Raw genomic sequence first — 22,789 nt, 5'->3', positions numbered from 1 at the left:
GCGCGGGCGCGCGGGCGGGTGCGCGGGCGGGCGCGCGGGCGCGCGGGCGCGCGGGGCGGGGGTCGCGAAGGGGGGGTCGTGGGGCGGGGGTACGGGTTGGGGGGGTCAAGGGTGCGGTAGTCTCGAGGGCGAGGTCAAGGTCAAAACCGGAAGTAACACCTAGGTGTGAAAAGGTGACCCTCCAGCTGCTGGTCCTAGACCGGATACCTCGCTCAGTGGAAGGCCTAAACCGGAAGGAGCCTCCCTGTAGAAGGCCCTAAACCGGAAGGAGCCCCCCTGTAGAAGGCCCTAAACCGGAAGGAGCCCCCCTGTAGAAAAGTTCACTACTAATATGTTATAGTGTTTGCTTACGTGTCTTTCTAAACCAACTTGTCGGTATTTATTACCAAGGTTTATTCCACTTACATAGGTGTTGAGGAGGGCGAGACGGCCCTGCCTGAGGTCAGCCAAGGTGGAGGTCAACTCCAGGTCAAGGAGTGGACTTTGGAGGTTGAAGTAGTGAGAGAGAGTGATGATGCCAGTGTGTGGGTTGACTACATGGAGGTGGCACCCAGAGTAAGGTGGCACTGTCAGCAGCATCTCCTGGCTGGTGCCGTTGCTGGTAGCGATATTCTTTGTCATCACCTGTGCAATATTCCATGTCATCAACTTTGCAATATCTGATCTGTGAAATATTCTTTATCATCACCTCTGCAATATTACTGTTGCTGAAGAATACTGGGAACTACGGCAGTGTGAGGCTGCTAGTTACACTGTGGGAACACTCACCGTGTAAATACCTTCCTGCTGATGTTAGTTACACTAGGAATATTGGCAGTGAGAGAGAGACAGAGACAGAGAGATAATCACAAATATTGGTGTAATTCGAAGCTAGTGAGCAGAAGGGGGGAAAAATCTAATGATTTCCAGTAAGATCAAAGAGAATAAAACAACAAGGCCAAGACGACCTCACTCCCAGATTAGAACTTTCTTTCTCGCCAACAAAGTTCTGCTCAGAAAACCAAAAAAAGAAGGAAAAAAAAAGATGTCAAAGGAACCCCTTCCCCTCGATGTTTTACAAAAGTCTTAGTTTAATAACAGATAAAAAAAAAGGGGGGAGGGGGGGACACTATGATTACCACTGACGTGGAAATATGAGAGACAGTAGCACGGTGGCCGTGGAAGTAACGTAGGAGCGCTATTATCAACGACACGGCTGACCGATAGTTTAATATTTACGGAATTATTGACTCGGTAAACACTTCAGGAGGGAAGATGGCGCCTTGGTTATCGTGCTAAAAAAAAAAAAAAGAGCTAATTGCGTATGGGTTATGTAATGTTGGAGCGTGGAGCGCGCAAGGCGGCTTATGACTCGTGGAAGTGTGAGTGACAGAGGTGACGCGAAATTGTAATCAAATTGACACAGTTTTTGTTAGAGGTCGAGTCTAAGAGAGCGAGAAAGAGAGAGAGAGAGAGAGAGAGAGAGAGAGAGAGAGAGAGAGAGAGAGAGAGAGAGAGAGAGAGAGAGAGAGAGAGAGAGAGAGCTGATGTAGATAACAGCTCTTAGTTTGTAAATAAAGTTACTAGCCCTGAACCTAACCTTCTAAAAACATGTGCAAAAGAGAGAGAGAGAGAAAGGCAGATGATGTAGGTAATAGCTTTTAGTTTGTAAATAAAGTTAGGACCCCTAAATTTGTAAAACTCAGTTTAAAAGAGAGAGAGAGAGAGAGAGAGAGAGAGAGAGAGAGAGAGAGAGAGAGAGAGAGAGAGAGAGAGAGAGAGAGAGAGAGAGAGAGAGAGAGAGAGAGAGAGAGGTAACGCTGTAAGAATAAAATATGGTGTGTCAGACCCAGCACTACACTCTTCAATAACCTTCCCTCCCGGCGACACCAGTATACACATTATGTAAAAATACATGAAAATCACTCTCCCAGATAAGCTGATTAAGTATTTATGGCCCTTTACAAGCTTTATTCCTTTTTTTCCAGATTCACCGTATGTGATATTAATCTAGCGGCGAGAGCAGTGTGTAGCGAACACTCCAGCGTTAACATGACCAGTGGAAATCGCTTTACATGTTACTGTGTGAATATCCGCTGTTTTCACAGTCAACAGACGCTACTCTGGATGCAGATCGCTTACTGCAGATAACGGGACAACGGTGAAGGGAAGGCAAAGCACTGCGGAATATTCTCCTGTTGTGACGCGTGTTACTCTCTCAGGTGTTAAGAGATGTTTACGTTGTCTCTAGAGTTGCTTATGTAAAGTCCTTAGCATATACAAGTAGTTAAAATAAAAACAATATTTTTAATGGGGGTGGAAGGGTAAGCCAGTGGAAGGCCTTGGCCAGATGACCAAAAGTTCCGGTGTTGGGTCATCACATGACTGAGACTTGCATCAGGAAACGCCTGTCCTGTTTCGTGACAAATCGTACCTAACCTGTAAAGTCTTCGTCCAGTAAAGAACAAAATAGGAACAATACCGTGACTGGAACGATACACAAATAACCCGCACATAGGAGAGAGGAACTTACGACGACATTTTGGTCCGACTTGGGCTATTTACATAGTCACAAGTCGGATCAAAACGTCGTCGTAAGCTCCTGTCTCCTCTGTGCGGGTTATTTGTGAACTGTTTTAGAAGTAACACGAATGGAAGGAGAGGGAAGGTAGGGAAGGGTGGAGAATAATCACCATCACTCACCTCCTTGTCATTGATGCTGACGGAGGCGTGGTAGAGGCCGGAGATGAGACTGATCTCGAGGATGTTGGTCTTGGCCGCGCGAGGCAGCGACCATGTCAGTGGTACATCAGCTGACTTTAAGTTGGGGTCCTCTGGGGAACAGCAAGAAATTTAGCCTCGTGGTGCAATGATTCTTCACTAGCAAAATCTGAAGATTGTTCATTATATTCTCCAGGAAGCGCTAAACTCGTGGAGATTGTTGCCTGAAGAACTGGTAACGTGTGCCTGGAGATCCAACAATCATACAGCAACTTGCTTTAAGAAAAGGCACTGAGAGGCATGGAAAAGCGTCTGTTCTTGTTTACTTATCAAGGTAGTTGTGAGATGGTTCTACATAGTGCGGACCAGCCTAGCGTGGGCCAGCCTAGCGTGGGCCAGCCTAGCGTGGACCAGCCTAGCGTGGACCAGCCTAGCGTGGGCCAGCCTAGCGTGGACCAGCCAAGCGTGGACCAGCCTAGCGTGGACCAGCCTAGCGTGGGCCAGCCTAGCGTGGACCAGCCTAGCGTGGACCAGCCTAGCGTGGAACAGCCTAGCGTGGGCCAGCCTAGCGTGGACCAGCCTAACGTGGACCAGCCTAGCGTGGACCAGCCAACCGTGGACCAGCCTAGCGTGGACCAGTAGTTCTGCTGAAGGCCTAAAATCATGGAAGTCACCGCACCTAGAACCAATAAAATATGCTTTCCTTTATTCTTTTATAATTCCTGAAGACGTGCAAGCACACGAAAGTGCCGAGGTAACAGCTTTTCACATTTACAGTGACGATTTTATTGATTTCTTCTTATACGAGTACTTAGCATTAAAAATAAGCCCATGTATGCTTCAAAAACCTCGGAACGGGTAATAACCCACCCTAACCCACCCTAATACCAGACATACGTAAATCGAAGAGTTAATTTGTGACCTTAAGAAGCTACAGTGGCAGCGGTTAAGTGGAATGAACTATATATAGCCATTGAACGACATCTAGGAAATGCTATTAGGCTCGATCCAAGGACGTGAAGGGTAGCTCCAGTTCCCTGGATGAAGAGCCACTCACAGAGTTCACTGATTTCAGTCTCATGATGTAATAATTAATTGCCAACCTGATCCCCTCAAGGAAGGTTTCTTGATGTTGGTGAGGGGCTCTTGATTTAGGGAACTGGATCTGTGTTCCAGTTCCCCGAATTAAGCCTGAATGCCTTTCACATCCCCCCCCCTAGGCGCTGTATAAACCTCCGGGTTTAGCGCTTCCCCCTTGATTATAATAATATTGCCAACCTGATGTAATGTCCGAATAGTCTCTTGATTACAGATATCTCATGACCTCTGAGATAACCCCACGTATGGACTCATTCTCAGAATTCAGATATCGTATCATTATCATTGAAGTGGCTGGTCATTTCTTGAAGGCTTTGTTACAGGATTTAATGTTTGCGAGTCTAAGAAATAATAATAATAATAATAATAATAATAATAATAATAATAATCAAACCATATCACGGGTGGGGTTTGAACCCGCGGTCAGAGAGTCAAAACTCCAGACCTTCGTGTTAGCCACTGGGCCAGCTAGCTTCAGTAAGATTCATCCAATTAGGTATATTTCTACACCATAGGAAGGGTAGCACAGGCACCACTGTGACCACAAATGCAAGTTTTTATAGGCGAATCTCCCGCTAGCGTGGCTGTGATGAACTCTAGCTCAAGTCTCCTCAAAGCTTGAGTTCGTCACGGCCATGCTAGCGGGAGATTCGTCTGTAAAAACTTGCATTTGTGGTCATAGGGGTGCCTATGCTAACCTTCCTATGGTGTAGAAATATACCTAGTTGGACGAATCTTATTGTGGCTAGCTGGACCAGTGGCTAACACGACGTTTTATGACTGATCGCGATTTCAAACCCCACCCGTGGTATGGTTTGTTTGCAATCATGTCATTACGATTTCGTGAGTCAGTAATGATAATCTTAATTTCTACAACTACATGACTCAACTTATACAGAGAATTTCTCGAACCACGGACCTAAATGTGTGAGCTGAGTGCGCTACCAAGCAAGCTACTCGACTGACTTCTCCGTAGTGACCTGCCATAGGTCATTACAACGCAGTCATTGTCAAGTGGTCCAATAAACTTGTTTCTTTCTCCACAAACATGTTCTACTTAACATATGTCATTGTGAATTACGGTGGATCAATTAATCCCCATCTGCACTCTTGTATTTGCTTCAAACTCATTTGCTAATTGTGTTCGACTCATTCCGGACTCGAGTCCCTGGCACGAGGTGCCCCTCTTCACCTAGCACTAAATGGGTTCCTGGGTATTAATGGGTTGCTGTGGGAGTAGCACCCTTGTGTAAGTACACCTGAAACAGGAGAGTGTTTTGAGATGAAATGAGGCAGGATAACACCTCTCAGCTTATAAATTCAGTGGCTGTGAGGTCCCATACCTTGCCACCCTCACACGATATTTCACCTTTCCACACACACGGTCAAAAATAAAAACACAGACTTGGTTAAAACACTGTAAAGAAACCTAAAGCCAGGATAAAGCAACCCACAGACACGAGATAAAGGAACCCACGAACACCATAAGGAACCCACAGATGTAAAGCAACACACACACACACATGACGGAAGGAATAAACTCCGAGGTGTCCCTGTTTGCAGATGACGTGAAGTTGATGAGAAGAATTCATTCGATCGAAGACCAGGCAGAACTACAAAGGGATCTGGACAGGCTGCAGACCTGGTCCAGCAATTGGCTCCTGGAGTTCAATCCCATCAAGTGCAAAGTCATGAAGATTGGGGAAGGGCAAAGAAGGCCGCAGACGGAGTACAGTCTAGGGGGCCAGAGACTACAAACCTCACTCAAGGAAAAAGATCTTGGGGTGAGTATAACACCAGGCACATCTCCTGAAGCGCACATCAACCAAATAACTGCTGCAGCATATGGGCGCCTAGCAAACCTCAGAACAGCATTCCGACATCTTAATAAGGAATCATTCAGGACCCTGTACACCGTGTATGTTAGGCCCATATTGGAGTATGCGGCACCAGTTTGGAACCCACACCTAGCCAAGCATGTAAAGAAACTAGAGAAAGTGCAAAGGTTTGCAACAAGACTAGTCCCAGAGCTAAGAGGTATGTCCTATGAGGAGAGGTTAAGGGAAATCAATCTGACGACACTGGAGGACAGGAGAGATAGAGGGGACATGATAACGACTTACAAAATACTGAGAGGAATTGACAAGGTGGACAAAGACAGGATGTTCCAGAGACTGGACACAGCAACACGGGGACACAGTTGGAAGCTGAAGACACAGATGAATCACATGGATGTTAGGAAGTATTTCTTCAGCCACAGAGTAGTCAGGAAGTGGAATAGTTTGGTAAGCGATGTAGTGGAGGCAGGATCCATACATAGCTTTAAGCAGAGGTACGATAAATCTCATGGTTCAGGGAGAGTGACCTAGTAGCGACCAGTGAAGAGGCGGAGCCAGGAGCTCGGACTCGACCCCTGCAACCTCAACTAGGTGAGTACAACTAGGTGAGTACACACACTATAAAGCAACCCACAGACACGGTAAACATAAGCCCCCTCACTAACCTTTACTAATTACCGAGATCAAAAGGAGCCTGGACTAATAGAGACAAACAATACCCCCTATTTTATTATTCTCTCTGAAATGTTTATCATCCGTAGGTTTGGAGGGTGATGAATAACCACTGAGTCAGTTTATTATAATGGCTTAAGTCCCAGTTGAGTAATGAATGACTCAGGTGAATAACCAACTGGTTGTAACTCAGCCCTTTGTTTGCTATTCATTTCTTAGGTGAAGATTTGTTTGGCAGTGAATGGAGGATGAGGAGAGACTATCCTAGATCGACAGTGACTGGAGGATGAGGAGAGACTATCAAGATCGACAGTGACTGGAGGATGAGGAGAAACTATCAAGATCGACAGTGACTGGAGGATGAGGAGAGACTATCAAGATCGACAGTGACTGGAGGATGAGGAGAGACTATCAAGATCGACAGTGACTGGAGGATGAGGAGAGACTATCAAGAACGACAGTGACTGGAGGATGAGGAGAGACTATCCTAGATCGACAGTGACTGGAGGATGAGGAGAGACTATCCAAGATCGACAGTGACTGGAGGATGAGGAGAGACTATCCTAGATCGACAGTGACTGGAGGATGAGTAGAGACTATCCTAGATCGACAGTGACTGGAGGATGAGGAGAGACTATCCTAGATCGACAGTGACTGGAGGATGAGGAGAGACTATCCTAGATTGACAGTGACTGGAGGATGAGGAGAGACTATCAAGATCGACAGTGACTGGAGGATGAGGAGAGACTATCAAGATCGACAGTGACTGGAGGATGAGGAGAGACTATCAAGATCGACAGTGACTGGAGGATGAGGAGAGACTATCAAGATCGACAGTGACTGGAGGATGAGGAGAGACTATCAAGATCGACAGTGACTGGAGGATGAGGAGAGACTATCCTAGATCGACAGTGACTGGAGGATGAGGAGAGACTATCAAGATCGACAGTGACTGGAGGATGAGGAGAGACTATCCAAGATCGACAGTGACTGGAGGATGAGGAGAAACTATCCAAGATCGACAGTGACTGGAGGATGAGGAGAAACTATCCAAGATCGACAGTGACTGGAGGATGAGGAGAAACTATCCAAGATCGACAGTGACTGGAGGATGAGGAGAAACTATCCAAGATCGACAGTGACTGGAGGATGAGGAGAAACTATCCAAGATCGACAGTGACTGGAGGATGAGGAGAAACTATCCAAGATCGACAGTGACTGGAGGATGAGGAGAAACTATCCAAGATCGACAGTGACTGGAGGATGAGGAGAAACTATCCAAGATCGACAGTGACTGGAGGATGAGGAGAAACTATCCAAGATCGACAGTGACTGGAGGATGAGGAGAAACTATCCAAGATCGACAGTGACTGGAGGAGGAGAAACTGAGGAGAGGATGAGGAGAAATTATCCAAGATCGACAGTGACTGGAGGATGAGGAGAAACTATCCAAGATCGACAGTGACTGGAGGATGAGGAGAAACTATCCAAGATCGACAGTGACTGGAGGATGAGGAGAAACTATCCAAGATCGACAGTGACTGGAGGATGAGGAGAAACTATCCAAGATCGACAGTGACTGGAGGATGAGGAGAAACTATCCAAGATCGACAGTGACTGGAGGATGAGGAGAAACTATCCAAGATCGACAGTGACTGGAGGATGAGGAGAAACTATCCAAGATCGACAGTGACTGGAGGATGAGGAGAAACTATCCAAGATCGACAGTGACTGGAGGATGAGGAGAAACTATCCAAGATCGACAGTGACTGGAGGATGAGGAGAAACTATCCAAGATCGACAGTGACTGGAGGATGAGGAGAAACTATCCAAGATCGACAGTGACTGGAGGATGAGGAGAAACTATCCAAGATCGACAGTGACTGGAGGATGAGGAGAAACTATCCAAGATCGACAGTGACTGGAGGATGAGGAGAAACTATCCAAGATCGACAGTGACTGGAGGATGAGGAGAAACTATCCAAGATCGACAGTGACTGGAGGATGAGGAGAAACTATCCAAGATCGACAGTGACTGGAGGATGAGGAGAAACTATCCAAGATCGACAGTGACTGGAGGATGAGGAGAAACTATCCAAGATCGACAGTGACTGGAGGATGAGGAGAAACTATCCAAGATCGACAGTGACTGGAGGATGAGGAGAAACTATCCAAGATCGACAGTGACTGGAGGATGAGGAGAAACTATCCAAGATCGACAGTGACTGGAGGATGAGGAGAAACTATCCAAGATCGACAGTGACTGGAGGATGAGGAGAAACTATCCAAGATCGACAGTGACTGGAGGATGAAGAGAAACTATCCAAGATCGACAGTGACTGGAGGATGAGGAGAAACTATCCAAGATCGACAGTGACTGGAGGATGAGGAGAAACTATCCAAGATCGACAGTGACTGGAGGATGAGGAGAAACTATCCAAGATCGACAGTGACTGGAGGATGAGGAGAAACTATCCAAGATCGACAGTGACTGGAGGATGAGGAGAAACTATCCAAGATCGACAGTGACTGGAGGATGAGGAGAAACTATCCAAGATCGACAGTGACTGGAGGATGAGGAGAAACTATCCAAGATCGACAGTGACTGGAGGATGAGGAGAAACTATCCAAGATCGACAGTGACTGGAGGATGAGGAGAAACTATCCAAGATCGACAGTGACTGGAGGATGAGGAGAAACTATCCAAGATCGACAGTGACTGGAGGATGAGGAGAAACTATCCAAGATCGACAGTGACTGGAGGATGAGGAGAAACTATCCAAGATCGACAGTGACTGGAGGATGAGGAGAAACTATCCAAGATCGACAGTGACTGGAGGATGAGGAGAAACTATCCAAGATGACAGTGACTGGAGGATGAGGAGAAACTATCCAAGATCGACAGTGACTGGAGGATGAGGAGAAACTATCCAAGATCGACAGTGACTGGAGGATGAGGAGAAACTATCCAAGATCGACAGTGACTGGAGGATGAGGAGAAACTATCCAAGATCGACAGTGACTGGAGGATGAGGAGAAACTATCCAAGATCGACAGTGACTGGAGGATGAGGAGAAACTATCCAAGATCGACAGTGACTGGAGGATGAGGAGAAGCTATCCAAGATCGACAGTGACTGGAGGATGAGGAGAAACTATCCAAGATCGACAGTGACTGGAGGATGAGGAGAAACTATCCAAGATCGACAGTGACTGGAGGATGAGGAGAAACTATCCAAGATCGACAGTGACTGGAGGATGAGGAGAAACTATCCAAGATCGACAGTGACTGGAGGATGAGGAGAAACTATCCAAGATCGACAGTGACTGGAGGATGAGGAGAAACTATCTAAGATCGACAGTGACTGGAGGATGAGGAGAAACTATCCAAGATCGACAGTGACTGGAGGATGAGGAGAAACTATCCAAGATCGACAGTGACTGGAGGATGAGGAGAAACTATCCAAGATCGACAGTGACTGGAGGATGAGGAGAAACTATCCAAGATCGACAGTGACTGGAGGATGAGGAGAAACTATCCAAGGTCGACAGTGACTGGAGGATGAGGAGAAACTATCCAAGATCGACAGTGACTGGAGGATGAGGAGAAACTATCCAAGATCGACAGTGACTGGAGGATGAGGAGAAACTATCCAAGATCGACAGTGACTGGAGGATGAGGAGAAACTATCCAAGATCGACAGTGACTGGAGGATGAGGAGAAACTATCCAAGATCGACAGTGACTGGAGGATGAGGAGAAACTATCCAAGATCGACAGTGACTGGAGGATGAGGAGAAACTATCCAAGATCGACAGTGACTGGAGGATGAGGAGAAACTATCCAAGGTCGACAGTGACTGGAGGATGAGGAGAAACTATCCAAGATCGACAGTGACTGGAGGATGAGGAGAAACTATCCAAGATCGACAGTGACTGGAGGATGAGGAGAAACTATCCAAGATCGACAGTGACTGGAGGATGAGGAGAAACTATCTAAGATCGACAGTGACTGGAGGATGAGGAGAAACTATCCAAGATCGACAGTGACTGGAGGATGAGGAGAAACTATCCAAGATCGACAGTGACTGGAGGATGAGGAGAAACTATCCAAGATCGACAGTGACTGGAGGATGAGGAGAAACTATCTAAGATCGACAGTGACTGGAGGATGAGGAGAAACTATCCAAGATCGACAGTGACTGGGCAGTAATATAGGTAGTAATACTAATTATAAATCGTTATTAATCTTTATAATTATCACAATACTTGTTATTATTAGGAATATATTGTTTGGAATTACTAGGGTTAAATTATTGTTCCTGTTATTGTTCACTTCAACGTACAGAAACATTACGTGGAACAAATGAACAATGTTAGATCAAGAATAAAGGAACATTCTCTCTCTCACCATCAAAGTCATCGACGGTGACGTTGGTGTAGTTTCTGACAGAGGTGACAAAGGTGCCTCCGTCCACAGTCTTCATGGCGTAGTGGTCAGAGATGGTGGTTGAAATATTCCAGAAAAGGCCAATGAGTTGACCTCTGACCTCTGCCTGGGTCACCTGTGGTGGAGGGGAGGTTAGTATGTGGCCTCTGTTTAGGTCACCTGTAGTTGAGGGGTGGTCAGTATGTGATCTCTGGCCTCTGCCTGGGTCACATGTGGTGATGGGGAGGTTGGTATATGACCTCTGGATCACCTGTGGTGGAAGGAAGGTTAATATATGACCTCTGACCTCTGTCTGGGTCACCTGTAGTTGAGGGGAGGTCAGTACATGACCTCTGCCTAAGCTTTCTTTTTTTATCGAAACTTAGCTTGCATCTGTGTTATTCCTCCCTCACTCTAGCTCTCCTCTCCCTCACTATGTCTCCCCCTCCCTCACTCTAGCCCTCCTCTCCCTCACTATGTCTCCCTCTCCCTCACTCTAGCCCTCCTCTCCCTCACTCTAGCTCTCCTCTCCCTCACTATGTCTCCCCCTCCCTCACTCTAGCCCTCCTCTCCCTCACTATGTCTCCCCCTCCCTCACTCTAGCCCTCCTCTCCCTCACTATGTCTCCCCCTCCCTCACTCTAGCCCTCCTCTCCCTCACTATGTCTCCCTCTCCCTCACTCTAGCCCTCCTCTCCCTCACTCTAGCTCTCCTCTCCCTCACTATGTCTCCCCCTCCCTCACTCTAGCCCTCCTCTCCCTCACTATGTCTCCCCCTCCCTCACTCTAGCCCTCCTCTCCCTCACTATGTCTCCCCCTCCCTCACTCTAGCCCTCCTCTCCCTCACTATGTCTCCCTCTCCCTCACTCTAGCCCTCCTCTCCCTCACTCTAGCTCTCCTCTCCCTCACTATGTCTCCCCCTCCCTCACTCTAGCCCTCCTCTCCCTCACTATGTCTCCCCCTCCCTCACTCTAGCCCTCCTCTCCCTCACTATGTCTCCCCCTCCCTCACTCTAGCCCTCCTCTCCCTCACTATGTCTCCCCCTCCCTCACTCTAGCCCTCCTCTCCCTCACTACGTCTCCCCCTCCCTCACTCTAGCCCTCCTCTCCCTCACTATGTCTCCCCCTCCCTCACTCTAGCCCTCCTCTCCCTCACTATGTCTCCCCCTCCCTTACTCTAGCCCTCCTCTCCCTCACTATGTCTCCCGCTCCCTCACTCTAGCCCTCCTCTCCCTCACTATGTCTCCCCCTCCCTCACTCTAGCCCTTCTCTCTCTTACTATGTCTCCCCCTCCCTCTCTCTAGCCCTCCTCTCCCTCACTATGTCTCCCCCTCCCTCACTCTAGCCCTCCTCTCCCTCACTATGTCTCCCCTTCCCTCACTCTAGCCATCTTCTCCCTCACTATGTCTCCCCCTCCATCACTCTAGCCCTCATCTCCCTCACTATGTCTTCCCCTCCCTCACTCTAGCAGTCCTCTCCCTCACTGTCTCCCTCTCCCTCACTCTAGCCCTCCTCTCCCTCACTATGTCTTCCACTCCCTCACTCTAGCCCTCCTCTCCCTCACTATGTCTCCCCCTCCCTCACTCTAGCCCTCCTCTCCCTCACTATGTCTCCCCCTCCCTCACTCTAGCCCTCCTCTCCCTCACTATGTCTCCCCCTTCCTCACTCTAGCCCTCCTCTCCCTCACTATGTCTCCCCTTCCCTCACTCTAGCCATCTTCTCCCTCACTATGTCTCCCCCTCCATCACTCTAGCCCTCATCTCCCTCACTATGTCTTCCCCTCCCTCACTCTAGCCCTCCTCTCCCTCACTGTCTCCCTCTCCCTCACTCTAGCCCTCCTCTCCCTCACTGTGTCTTCCACTCCCTCACTCTAGCCCTCCTCTCCCTCACTATGTCTCCCCCTCCCTCACTCTAGCCCTCCTCTCCCTCACTATGTCTCCCCCTCCCTCACTCTAGCCCGCCTCTCCCTCACAATATCTCCCCTCCCTCACTCTAGCCCTCCTCTCCCTCACTATGTCTCCCCCTCCCTCACTCTAGCCCTCCTCTCCCTCACTATGACTCCCCCTCCCTCACTCTAGTCCTCCTCTGCCTCACTATGTCTCCCCCTCCCTCACTCTAGCCCTCCTCTCCCTCACTATGTCTCCCCCTTCCTCACTCTAGCCCTCCTCTCCCTTACCATGTCTCCCCGTCCCTCACTCTAGCCCTCCTCTCCCTCACTATGTCTCCCCCTCCCTCACTCTAGCCCTCCTCTCCCTCACTATGTCTCCCCCTCCCTCACTCTAGCCCTTGTCTCCCTCACTATATCTCCCCCTCCCTCACTCTAGCCCTCCACTCCCTCACTATGTCTCCCTCTCCCTCACTCTAGCCCTCCTCTCTCTCACTATGTCTTTCCCTCCCTCACTCTAGCCCTCCCCTCCCTCACTATGTCTCCCCCTCCCTCACTCTAGCCCTCCTCTCCCTCACTATGTCTCCCCCTCCCTCACTCTAGCCCTCCTCTCCCTCACTCTAGCTCTCCACTCCCTCACTATGTCTCCCCCTCCCTCACTCTAGCCCTCCTCTCCCTCACTATGTCTCCCCCTCCCTCACTCTAGCCCTCCTCTCCCTCACTATGTCTCCCCCTCCCTCACTCTAGCCCTCCTCTCCCTCACTATGTCTCCCCCTCCCTCACTCTAGCCCTCCTCTCAATCACTACGTCTCCCCCTCCCTCACTCTAGCCCTCCTCTCCCTCACTATGTCTCCCCCTCCCTTACTCTAGCCCTCCTCTCCCTCACTATGTCTCCCCCTCCCTTACTGTAGCCCTCCTCTCCCTCACTATGTCTCCCGCTCCCTCACTCTAGCCCTCCTCTCCCTCACTACGTCTCCCCCTCCCTCACTCTAGCCCTCCTCTCCCTCACTACGTCTCCCCCTCCCTCACTCTAGCCCTCCTCTCCCTCACTATGTCTCCCCCTCCCTCACTCTATCCCTCCTCTCCCTCACTTTGTCTACCCCTCCCTCACTCTAGCCCTCCTCTCCCTCACTATGTCTCCCCCTCCCTCACTCTAGCCTAGCCCTCCTCTCCCTCACTATGTTTCCCCCTCCCTCACTCTAGCCCTCCTCTCCCTCACTACGTCTCCCCCTCCCTCACTCTAGCCCTCCTCTCCCTCACTTTGTCTACCCCTCCCTCACTCTAGCCCTCCTCTCCCTCACTATGTCGCCCCCTCCCTCACTCTAGCCCTCCTCTCCCTCACTTTGTCTACCCCTCCCTCACTCTAGCCCTCCTCTCCCTCACTATGTCGCCCCTTCCCTCACTCTAGCCCTCCTCTCCCTCACTTTGTCTACCCCTCCCTCACTCTAGCCCTCCTCTCCCTCACTATGTCGCCCCCTCCCTCACTCTAGCCCTCCTCTCCCTCACTATGTCTACCCCTCCCTCACTCTAGCCCTCCTCTCCCTCACTATGTCGCCCCCTCCCTCACTCTAGCCCTCCTCTCCCTCACTATGTCTACCCCTCCCTCACTCTAGCCCTCCTCTCCCTCACTATGTCGCCCCCTCCCTCACTCTAGCCCTCCTCTCCCTCACTTTGTCTACCCCTCCCTCACTCTAGCCCTCCTCTCCCTCACTATGTCTACCCCTCCCTCACTCTAGCCCTCCTCTCCCTCACTTTGTCTACCCCTCCCTCACTCTAGCCCTCCTCTCCCTCACTATGTCTCCCCCTCCCTCACTCTAGCCCTCCTCTCCCTCACTTTATGTCTCCCCCTCCCTCAGTCTAGCCCTTCTCTCCCTCACTTTATGTCTCCCCCTCCCTCACTCTAGCCCTCCTCTCCCTCACTATGTCTCCCGCTCCCTCACTCTAGCCCTCCTCTCCCTCACTCTAGCAATCCTCTCCCTCACTATGTCTCCCGCTCCCTCACTCTAGCCCTCCTCTCCCTCACTATGTCTCCCGCTCCCTCACTCTAGCACTCCTCTTCCTCACTATGTCTCCCCCTCCCTCACTCTAGCCCTCCTCTCCCTCACTTTATGTCGCCCCCTCCCTCACTCTAGCCCTCCTCTCCCTCACTTTGTCTACCCCTCCCTCACTCTAGCACTCCTTTCACTCACTATGTCTCCCCCTCCCTCACTCTAGCCCTCCTCTCCCTCACTTTGTCTACCCCTCCCTCACTCTAGCACTCTTCTCCCTCACTATGTCTCCCCCTCCCTCACTCTAGCCCTCCTCTCCCTCACTATGTCTCCCGCTCCCTCGCTCTAGCCCTCCTCTCCCTCACTATGTCTCCCGCTCCCTCACTCTAGCACTCCTCTCCCTCACTATGTCTCCCCCTCCCTCACTCTAGCCCTCCTCTCCCTCACTTTGTCTACCCCTCCCTCACTCTAGCACTCCTCTCCCTCACTATGTCTCCCCCTCCCTCACTCTAGCCCTCCTCTCCCTCACTTTATGTCGCCCCCTCCCTCACTCTAGCCCTCCTCTCCCTCACTATGTCTCCCCCTCCCTCACTCTAGCCCTTGTCTCCCTCACTATGTCTCCCCCTCCCTCACTCTAGCCCTCCTCTCCCTCACTTTGTCTACCCCTCCCTCACTCTAACCTTCCTCTCCCTCACTTTGTCTACCCCTCCCTCACTCTAACCTTCCTCTCCCTCACTATGTCTCCCCCTCCCTCACTCTAGCCCTCCTCTCCCTTACTTTGTCTACCCCTCCCTCACTCTAACCTTCCTCTCCCTCACTATGTCTCCCCCTCCCTCACTCTAGCCCTCCTCTCCCTCACTTTGTCTACCCCTCCCTCACTCTAACCTTCCTCTCCCTCACTATGTCTCCCTCTCCCTCACTCTAACCTTCCTCTCCTTCACTATGTCTCCCTCTCCCTCACTCTAACCTTCCTCTCCCTCACTATGTCTCCCTCTCCCTCACTCTAGCCCTCCTCTCCCTGACTATGTCTCCCGCTCCCTCACTCTAGCCCTCCTCTCCCTGACTATGTCTCCCGCTCCCTCACTCTAGCCCTCCTCTCCCTGACTATGTCTCCCGCTCCCTCACTCTAGCCCTCCTCTCCCTGACTATGTCTCCCGCTCCCTCACTCTAGCCCTCCTCTCCCTCACTTTGTTTCCCCCTCCCTCACTCTAGCCCTCCTCTCCCTCACTTTGTCTCCCCCTCCCTCACTCTAGCCTTCCTTCTATGCCCTTCCCATCTATCTGCACCCACATTTTCTATTCACGTCTATCTCTCAGCCATTTCACTCTCATCTCTCCATTATTTCTACCCCTTTCTCTCCCTCCCTCCCCCCTCTTTATCTCTTCTCTCTCTCATTCCCTGACTCTCTTCACTCCACTCTTTCTCCAGCATCAACACCCCGGCCTACCTCCACTATTTTTTGTTTCAGAAATACGGGGAATCTAACCGGGACAGAGAGTAACAGCAGATCTTCGGTCAAACAGATTGCCCATCGAATTTATAATAGGAAACTAGTAAACCAGCCACGTGTGTGTAAACCAGCCACGTGTGTGTAAACCAGCCACGTGTGTGTAAACCAGCCACGTGTGTGAACCAGCCACATATATGTGTGAACCGGAAAAACCGACAGAGTGAACCAGCTGGGACTCACCGCATGTCTGAAAAGGATCAAAATCTGTTTAATAGGAGTTTGCCGTGGAGACACAGTAAACAAACCCACGGGCAAGGTAAACAATGCCAAAGACGTGGTAAACAATGCCACAGACGTGGTAAACAATGCCAGAGACGTGGTAAACAATGCCACAGACGTGATAAACAATGCCACAGACACTGCCGCGTTAGAGGGGAGAAGCTTCTATTAAAATCTGTAACAAATTATTTCTTTCGTTCTTGAACAAGAGAAACCCAACCCTTGTCGAGGAAGAGAGGCTGTTATAACCCACACCTGACACCTGTGCATTCTTCAGCAGGTGTGGCTTACACCTGTGTGTAGCTCACACCTGCTGGAGCACGTACAGACGCTGGAGCAACCAGCCTGGTTGCTAAGGAAAGACATGAGGAAATTCACCTGACATTCTCGGAGGAGAGAGAGTCTGAGAGAGACATGATCCCGACATAGGGAATATTGAAGAGACACTGACAGAGTAGCGAGGGTGACACTGTATGACATCAGAGGGTCGGAGAAGAGAGGGTATGTGTGTATGGAAGCTCAAGACTCTGATAAACCGTGTTAGGAATGCAACAGATGGCTACTCGGGAAGAGGTGCCAGCAAGATGGACTGAAACAGTTGGTAGGAGATAATATTATGTACCATCTAGTAGCAGTAGTATACTTAAGCAGAAGAAACATAGCTCACAGGAGCAAATGCAAATTCTAGCACTACACGTAAGACATATTTACATACAGTGATATACATGTAGAGAAACAATTGATGATGATAAGTCTTAGCTCTACACAGAGCGAGGGAGACCCCATCATGAAGGAGACCCCATCATGGAGACCCCATCATGAAGGAGATCCCATCATGGAGACCCCATCATGAAGGAGATCCCATCATGAAGGAGATCCCATCATGAAGGAGATCCCATCATGAAGGAGATCCCATCATGAAGGAGATCCCATCATGAAGGAGATCCCATCATGAAGGAGATCCCATCATGAAGGAGATCCCATCATGAAGGAGATCCCATCATGAAGGAGACCCCATCATGAAGGAGACCCCATCATGAAGGAGACCCCATCATGAAGGAGACCCCATCATGGAGACCCCATCATGAAGGAGATCCCATCATGGAGACCCCATCATGAAGGAGATCCCATCATGAAGGAGATCCCATCATGAAGGAGATCCCATCATGAAGGAGATCCCATCATGAAGGAGAACCCATCATGAAGGAGATCCCATCATGAAGGAGATCCCATCATGAAGTAGATCCCATCATGAAGGAGATCCCATCATGAAGGAGATCCCATCATGAAGAAGATCCCATCATGAAGGAGACCCTATCATGAAGGAGACCCCATCATGAAGGAGACCCCATCATGGAGACCCCATCATGAAGGAGATCCCATCATGAAGGAGATCCCATTATGAAGGAGACCCCATCATGGAGACCCCATCATGAAGGAAACCCCATCATGAAGGAGACCCCATCATGAAGGAGACCCCATCATGGAGACCCCATCATGAAGGAGATCCCATCATGAAGGAGATCACATCATGAAGGAGATCCCATCATGAAGGAGATCCCATCATGAAGGAGATCCCATCATGAAGGAGACCCCATCATGAAGGAGACCCCATCATGGAGACCCCATCATGAAGGAGATCCCATCATGAAGGAGATCCCATTATGAAGGAGACCCCATCATGGAGACCCCATCATGAAGGAGACCCATCATGAAGGAGACCCCATCATGAAGTAGACCCCATCATGAAGGAGACCCCATCATGAAGGAGACCCCATCATGAAGGACACCCCGTCATGAAGGACACCCCGTCATGAAGGACACCCCGTCATGAAGGAGACCCCATCATGAAGTAGACCCCGTCATGAAGGACACCCCGTCATGAAGGACACCCCGTCATGAAGTAGACCCCATCATGAAGGACACCCCGTCATGAAGGACACCCCGTCATGAAGGACACCCCGTCATGAAGTAGACCCCGTCATGAAGGACACCCCGTCATGAAGTAGACCCCATCATGAAGGACACCCCGTCATGAAGGACACCCCGTCATGAAGGACACCCCGTCATGAAGGAGACCCCATCATGAAGGAGACCCATCATGAAGGAGACCCCATCATGAAGTAGACCCCATCATGAAGGAGACCCCATCATGAAGGAGACCCCATCATGAAGGAGACCCCATCATGAAGTAGACCCCATCATGAAGGAGACCCCATCATGAAGGAGACCCCATCATGAAGTAGACCCCATCATGAAGGAGACCCCGTCATGAAGTAGGCCCCATCATGAAGGAGACCCCGTCATGAAGTAGACCCCATCATGAAGGAGACCCCATCATGAAGTAGACCCCATCATGAAGGAGACCCTATCATGAAGGAGACCCCGTCATGAAGGACACCCCGTCATGAAGGACACCCCGTCATGAAGTAGACCCCATCATGAAGGAGACCCCGTCATGAAGGACACCCCGTCATGAAGGACACCCCGTCATGAAGTAGACCCCATCATGAAGGAGATCCCATCATGAAGGACACCCCGTCATGAAGGACACCCCGTCATGAAGGACACCCCGTCATGAAGTAGACCCCATCATGAAGGAGATCCCATCATGAAGGACACCCCGTCATGAAGGACACCCCGTCATGAAGTAGACCCCATCATGAAGGAGACCCCGTCATGAAGGACACCCCGTCATGAAGTAGACCCCATCATGAAGGAGATCCCATCATGAAGGACACCCCGTCATGAAGGACACCCCGTCATGAAGTAGACCCCATCATGAAGGAGACCCCGTCATGAAGGAGACCCCATCATGAAGTAGACCCCATCATGAAGGACACCCCGTCATGAAGGACACCCCGTCATGAAGTAGATCCCATCATGAAGGAGACCCCATCATGAAGTAGACCCCATCATGAAGGACACCCCGTCATGAAGGACACCCCGTCATGAAGGACACCCCGTCATGAAGGACACCCCGTCATGAAGGACACCCCGTCATGAAGGACACCCCGTCATGAAGGACACCTCGTCATGAAGTAGACCCCATCATGAAGGACACCCCGTCATGAAGGACACCCCGTCATGAAGGACACCCCGTCATGAAGGACACCCCGTCATGAAGGACACCCCGTCATGAAGGACACCCCGTCTTGAAAGACACCCTGTCATGAAGGACACCCCATCATGAAGTAGACCCCATCATGAAGGACACCCCGTCATGAAGGACACCCCGTCATGAAGGACACCCCGTCATGAAGGACACCCCGTCATAAAGGACACCCCGTCATGAAGGACACCCCGTCATGAAGGACACCCCGTCATGAAGGATACCCCGTCATGAAGGACACCCCGTCATGAAGGACACCCCGTCATGAAGGACACCCCGTCATGAAGGAGACCCCGTCATGAAGGACACCCCGTCATGAAGGACACCCCGTCATGAAGGACACCCCGTCATGAAGGACACCCCGTCATGAAGTAGACCCCGTCATGAAGGACACCCCGTCATGAAGGACACCCCGTCATGAAGTAGACCCCATCATGAAGGAGATCCCATCATAAAGGACACCCCGTCATGAAGGACACCCCGTCATGAAGGACACCCCGTCATGAAGGACACCCCGTCATGAAGGACACCCCGTCATGAAGGACACCCCGTCATAAAGGACACCCCGTCATGAAGGACACCCCATCATGAAGGACATCCCGTCATGAAGGACACCCCGTCATGAAGGACACCCCGTCATGAAGTAGATCCCATCATGAAGGAGATCCCATCATGAAGGACACCCCCTCATGAAGGACACCCCGTCATGAAGGACACCCCGTCATGAAGGACACCCCGTCATGAAGGACACCCCGTCATAAAGGAGACCCCGTCATGAAGGACACCCCGTCATGAAGGACACCCCGTCATGAAGGACACCCCGTCATGAAGGATACCCCGTCATGAAGGACACCCCGTCATGAAGGACACCCCGTCATGAAGGAGACCCCGTCATGAAGGAGACCCCGTCATGATAGAGACCCCGTCATGAAGGACACCCCGTCATGAAGGACACCCCGTCATGAAGGACACCCCGTCATGAAGGACACCCCGTCATGAAGGATACCCCGTCATGAAGGACACCCCGTCATGAAGGACACCCCGTCATGAAGAACACCCCGTCATGAAGGACACCCCGTCATGAAGGACACCCCGTCATGAAGGACACCCCGTCATGAAGGACACCCCGTCATGAAGAACACCCCGTCATAAAGGACACCCCGTCATGAAGGACACCCCGTCATGAAGAACACCCCGTCATGAAGGATACCCCGTCATGAAGGACACCCCGTCATGGGCATCAAGGCTCCCTCCTCGAAGTACCTCGCTGGCGTTGACGCTCACACATCTCTACTCAGACTCCAAATCTCTGGTTTATCTTCGTTTCTCCCTGTTCTATTTCTCTTTGGCTTCTCCTTACTACCCTCTCACTTTTCTTTATCCTTCTGCCTCTCGCTCCGTTGCCTATCGTTTTATTCCTCTTTCTTTATCTCTCCTCTTCCTCTCACTCTTACCTAATATCGTCACTTTCCTGTGTGTTATGTCGATTCTCTGGCTGACATCCAATTTTGTGTTCGTATTTGGTGCAGTAATAGCCGTACTAATTATAATAAATCATAATTATTATTTTTACCCATCAATAGAAGTAATCACAGTGTCAGCAGCACCTACCATGCCCTGGTCGTCAGCATGCAGAAGGGTAGTCTCCAGGTCGTCCTTAGTGATGCCTGCGTCTGAGAGTGCTTGGTCGTCCATTGTTACCTGCAGTGTGTGGTTCTTGCCTTGTGTTGTGGCTACGGTGAGGCTTAGAGCCATGGGTAACGCCCCCACGCCCACACCACGCCCATACCACGCCCACGACACCAGTAGAGAGGTGACGATAGCCGTGCAAGGTGACATTCTGATGGGGAAGGTTGAATTGTTAGGAAGTTAAGATTAATGTGTACTGTACACACACACACACACACACACACACACACACACACACACACACACACACACACACACACACACACAAGAATACGAAGGTATTCAAGGAAAATATATAATGAAACTTAGAGAGAAGACCAGAGACATAAATGATTATTCGGTGCAGAAGAATACGAAGAAAAGGAAAAGAAGAATAGCAAGAAGTGAAGGATGGGTTTACAGGTGCAACAGAAAGCCTCGAGACTGACCAACTCATCAATTTCATTGGGATAGATAGCTGTGTCAGGGGCAAAGAACACTATAAAATAAATATAGGCTAGGGAAAAGTCATCGTGAATGAGAGAAGTAGAAGATGGTGTGTTGTGGGAGAGTGACGGGATGAGGGACGAAACGTGCACCGGATAAAGAAGGGACGGAATGTGCATAGACACAGGTGGAAAACAAATAAATGCATTGCAAAACTAATTGAAGCAATGACAGGCAGGAGGAGTAACGTCAGAAGAGTCCAGGAATCAGAGAGAAACACCAATAAAGAAAGACAACAGTAATTAAGAGAGACAACAGGACAGATGTGCAAGTCCCACTTTACCAGTTGTTCAGTGTTCCCTGTTGACCATTACTACCATCTGATATACCCTGGTAAAAGGAGGAGTAGTCGTGGACTATGGATATTGATATAGTTAGTAATTTTTTACTGTGCCCGTGGCTCTCCTGCTTTTCACTGGGTTTGGGGTTGACTGGGACTTGCACTTTATTTAATAGGGTTATCAAAGATTATTTTTTGGTAATACTGATAATGAACTAGTGCGTCTGAGTTTGAGAAGGACCTGTTAAGTATGGGCCAGTAGACCTGCTGCAGTGTTCCTCCTTTCTTATCTTCTTCGATTCTTAAGTACGTTGTTATGGTAATTTGTAGGCTCGGACTAGGCCTTTTGGGTATCTTGTATACATATATTATTCATGTATTGCTCTAGCCTCCGCTCCAGAGAGTGAATATTCTGTACTCTGAGGCATTTCCAGTAGTCTAAAGGGCTTTACGAGGACGGTAACCAATCTCAGTATCCGTGTTAGATCTGATATTTTTTCAGCCTTGAACTGAGCCGTCAACATTGCACAGTACTCCAAGCAAGAGAGCACAAGTAATCTGAAGAGTGTCACGTCACAAGTAGCATTATTTCTCTTGTTTAGGAAGTTCTCACTATCTGTCCCGTCATTTCTCTTGCACGACTTTCGCATCATTTGCTGAGTTTTCCGAATGAGAGATCAGCTGACATTATCACACCCAGGTCTCTCATATTTCTCTTCATTATATTAGTCGGTCTTCCTGTGTTTTGTATATGATGCGTCTTCTTGTATTCTTCATTCTTTCCACACCATGAGTCGTCAGGACTACACCAAACCTGGTGGTCGAAACCACACCAAACCTGGTGGTCGAGACCACACCAAACCTGGTGGTCGAGACCACACCAAACCT

General features: G+C 50.0%; 2 protein-coding genes across 2 annotated transcripts in view; both read right to left on the bottom strand.

The window, feature by feature from the left end:
- Window positions 1-3,076, bottom strand: part of LOC128690033 (protein O-linked-mannose beta-1,2-N-acetylglucosaminyltransferase 1-like) — a 96,127-nt gene extending 93,051 nt beyond the window's left edge. The window contains exons 1-2 of the mRNA XM_070088567.1: window positions 2,683-3,076; window positions 406-624 (exon numbers count right to left, since the gene is read on the bottom strand). Of these exons, the coding sequence (XP_069944668.1) occupies window positions 406-621 (216 nt within the window). The 5' untranslated portion in view covers window positions 622-624; window positions 2,683-3,076. The remainder of the gene's footprint in view (window positions 1-405; window positions 625-2,682) is intronic.
- On the bottom strand, window positions 896-21,282 carry LOC138853209 (uncharacterized). The gene is made up of 4 exons (XM_070088702.1): window positions 21,058-21,282; window positions 10,718-10,871; window positions 2,683-2,813; window positions 896-988 (listed from the first exon to the last, which is right to left on the bottom strand). The coding sequence occupies exons 1-4, from the start codon at window positions 21,199-21,201 to the stop codon at window positions 896-898; spliced, it is 522 nt and encodes a 173-aa protein (XP_069944803.1). The 5' UTR covers window positions 21,202-21,282.
- Window positions 21,283-22,789: the final 1,507 nt, after the last annotated feature.

The sequence above is a fragment of the Cherax quadricarinatus genome, chromosome 25, assembly GCF_038502225.1.
Source record: "Cherax quadricarinatus isolate ZL_2023a chromosome 25, ASM3850222v1, whole genome shotgun sequence".
Lineage (NCBI taxonomy): Eukaryota > Metazoa > Arthropoda > Malacostraca > Decapoda > Parastacidae > Cherax > Cherax quadricarinatus.
Note: the sequence above shows the minus strand (reverse complement) of the source record. Positions and strands in the feature narration are given on the sequence as shown.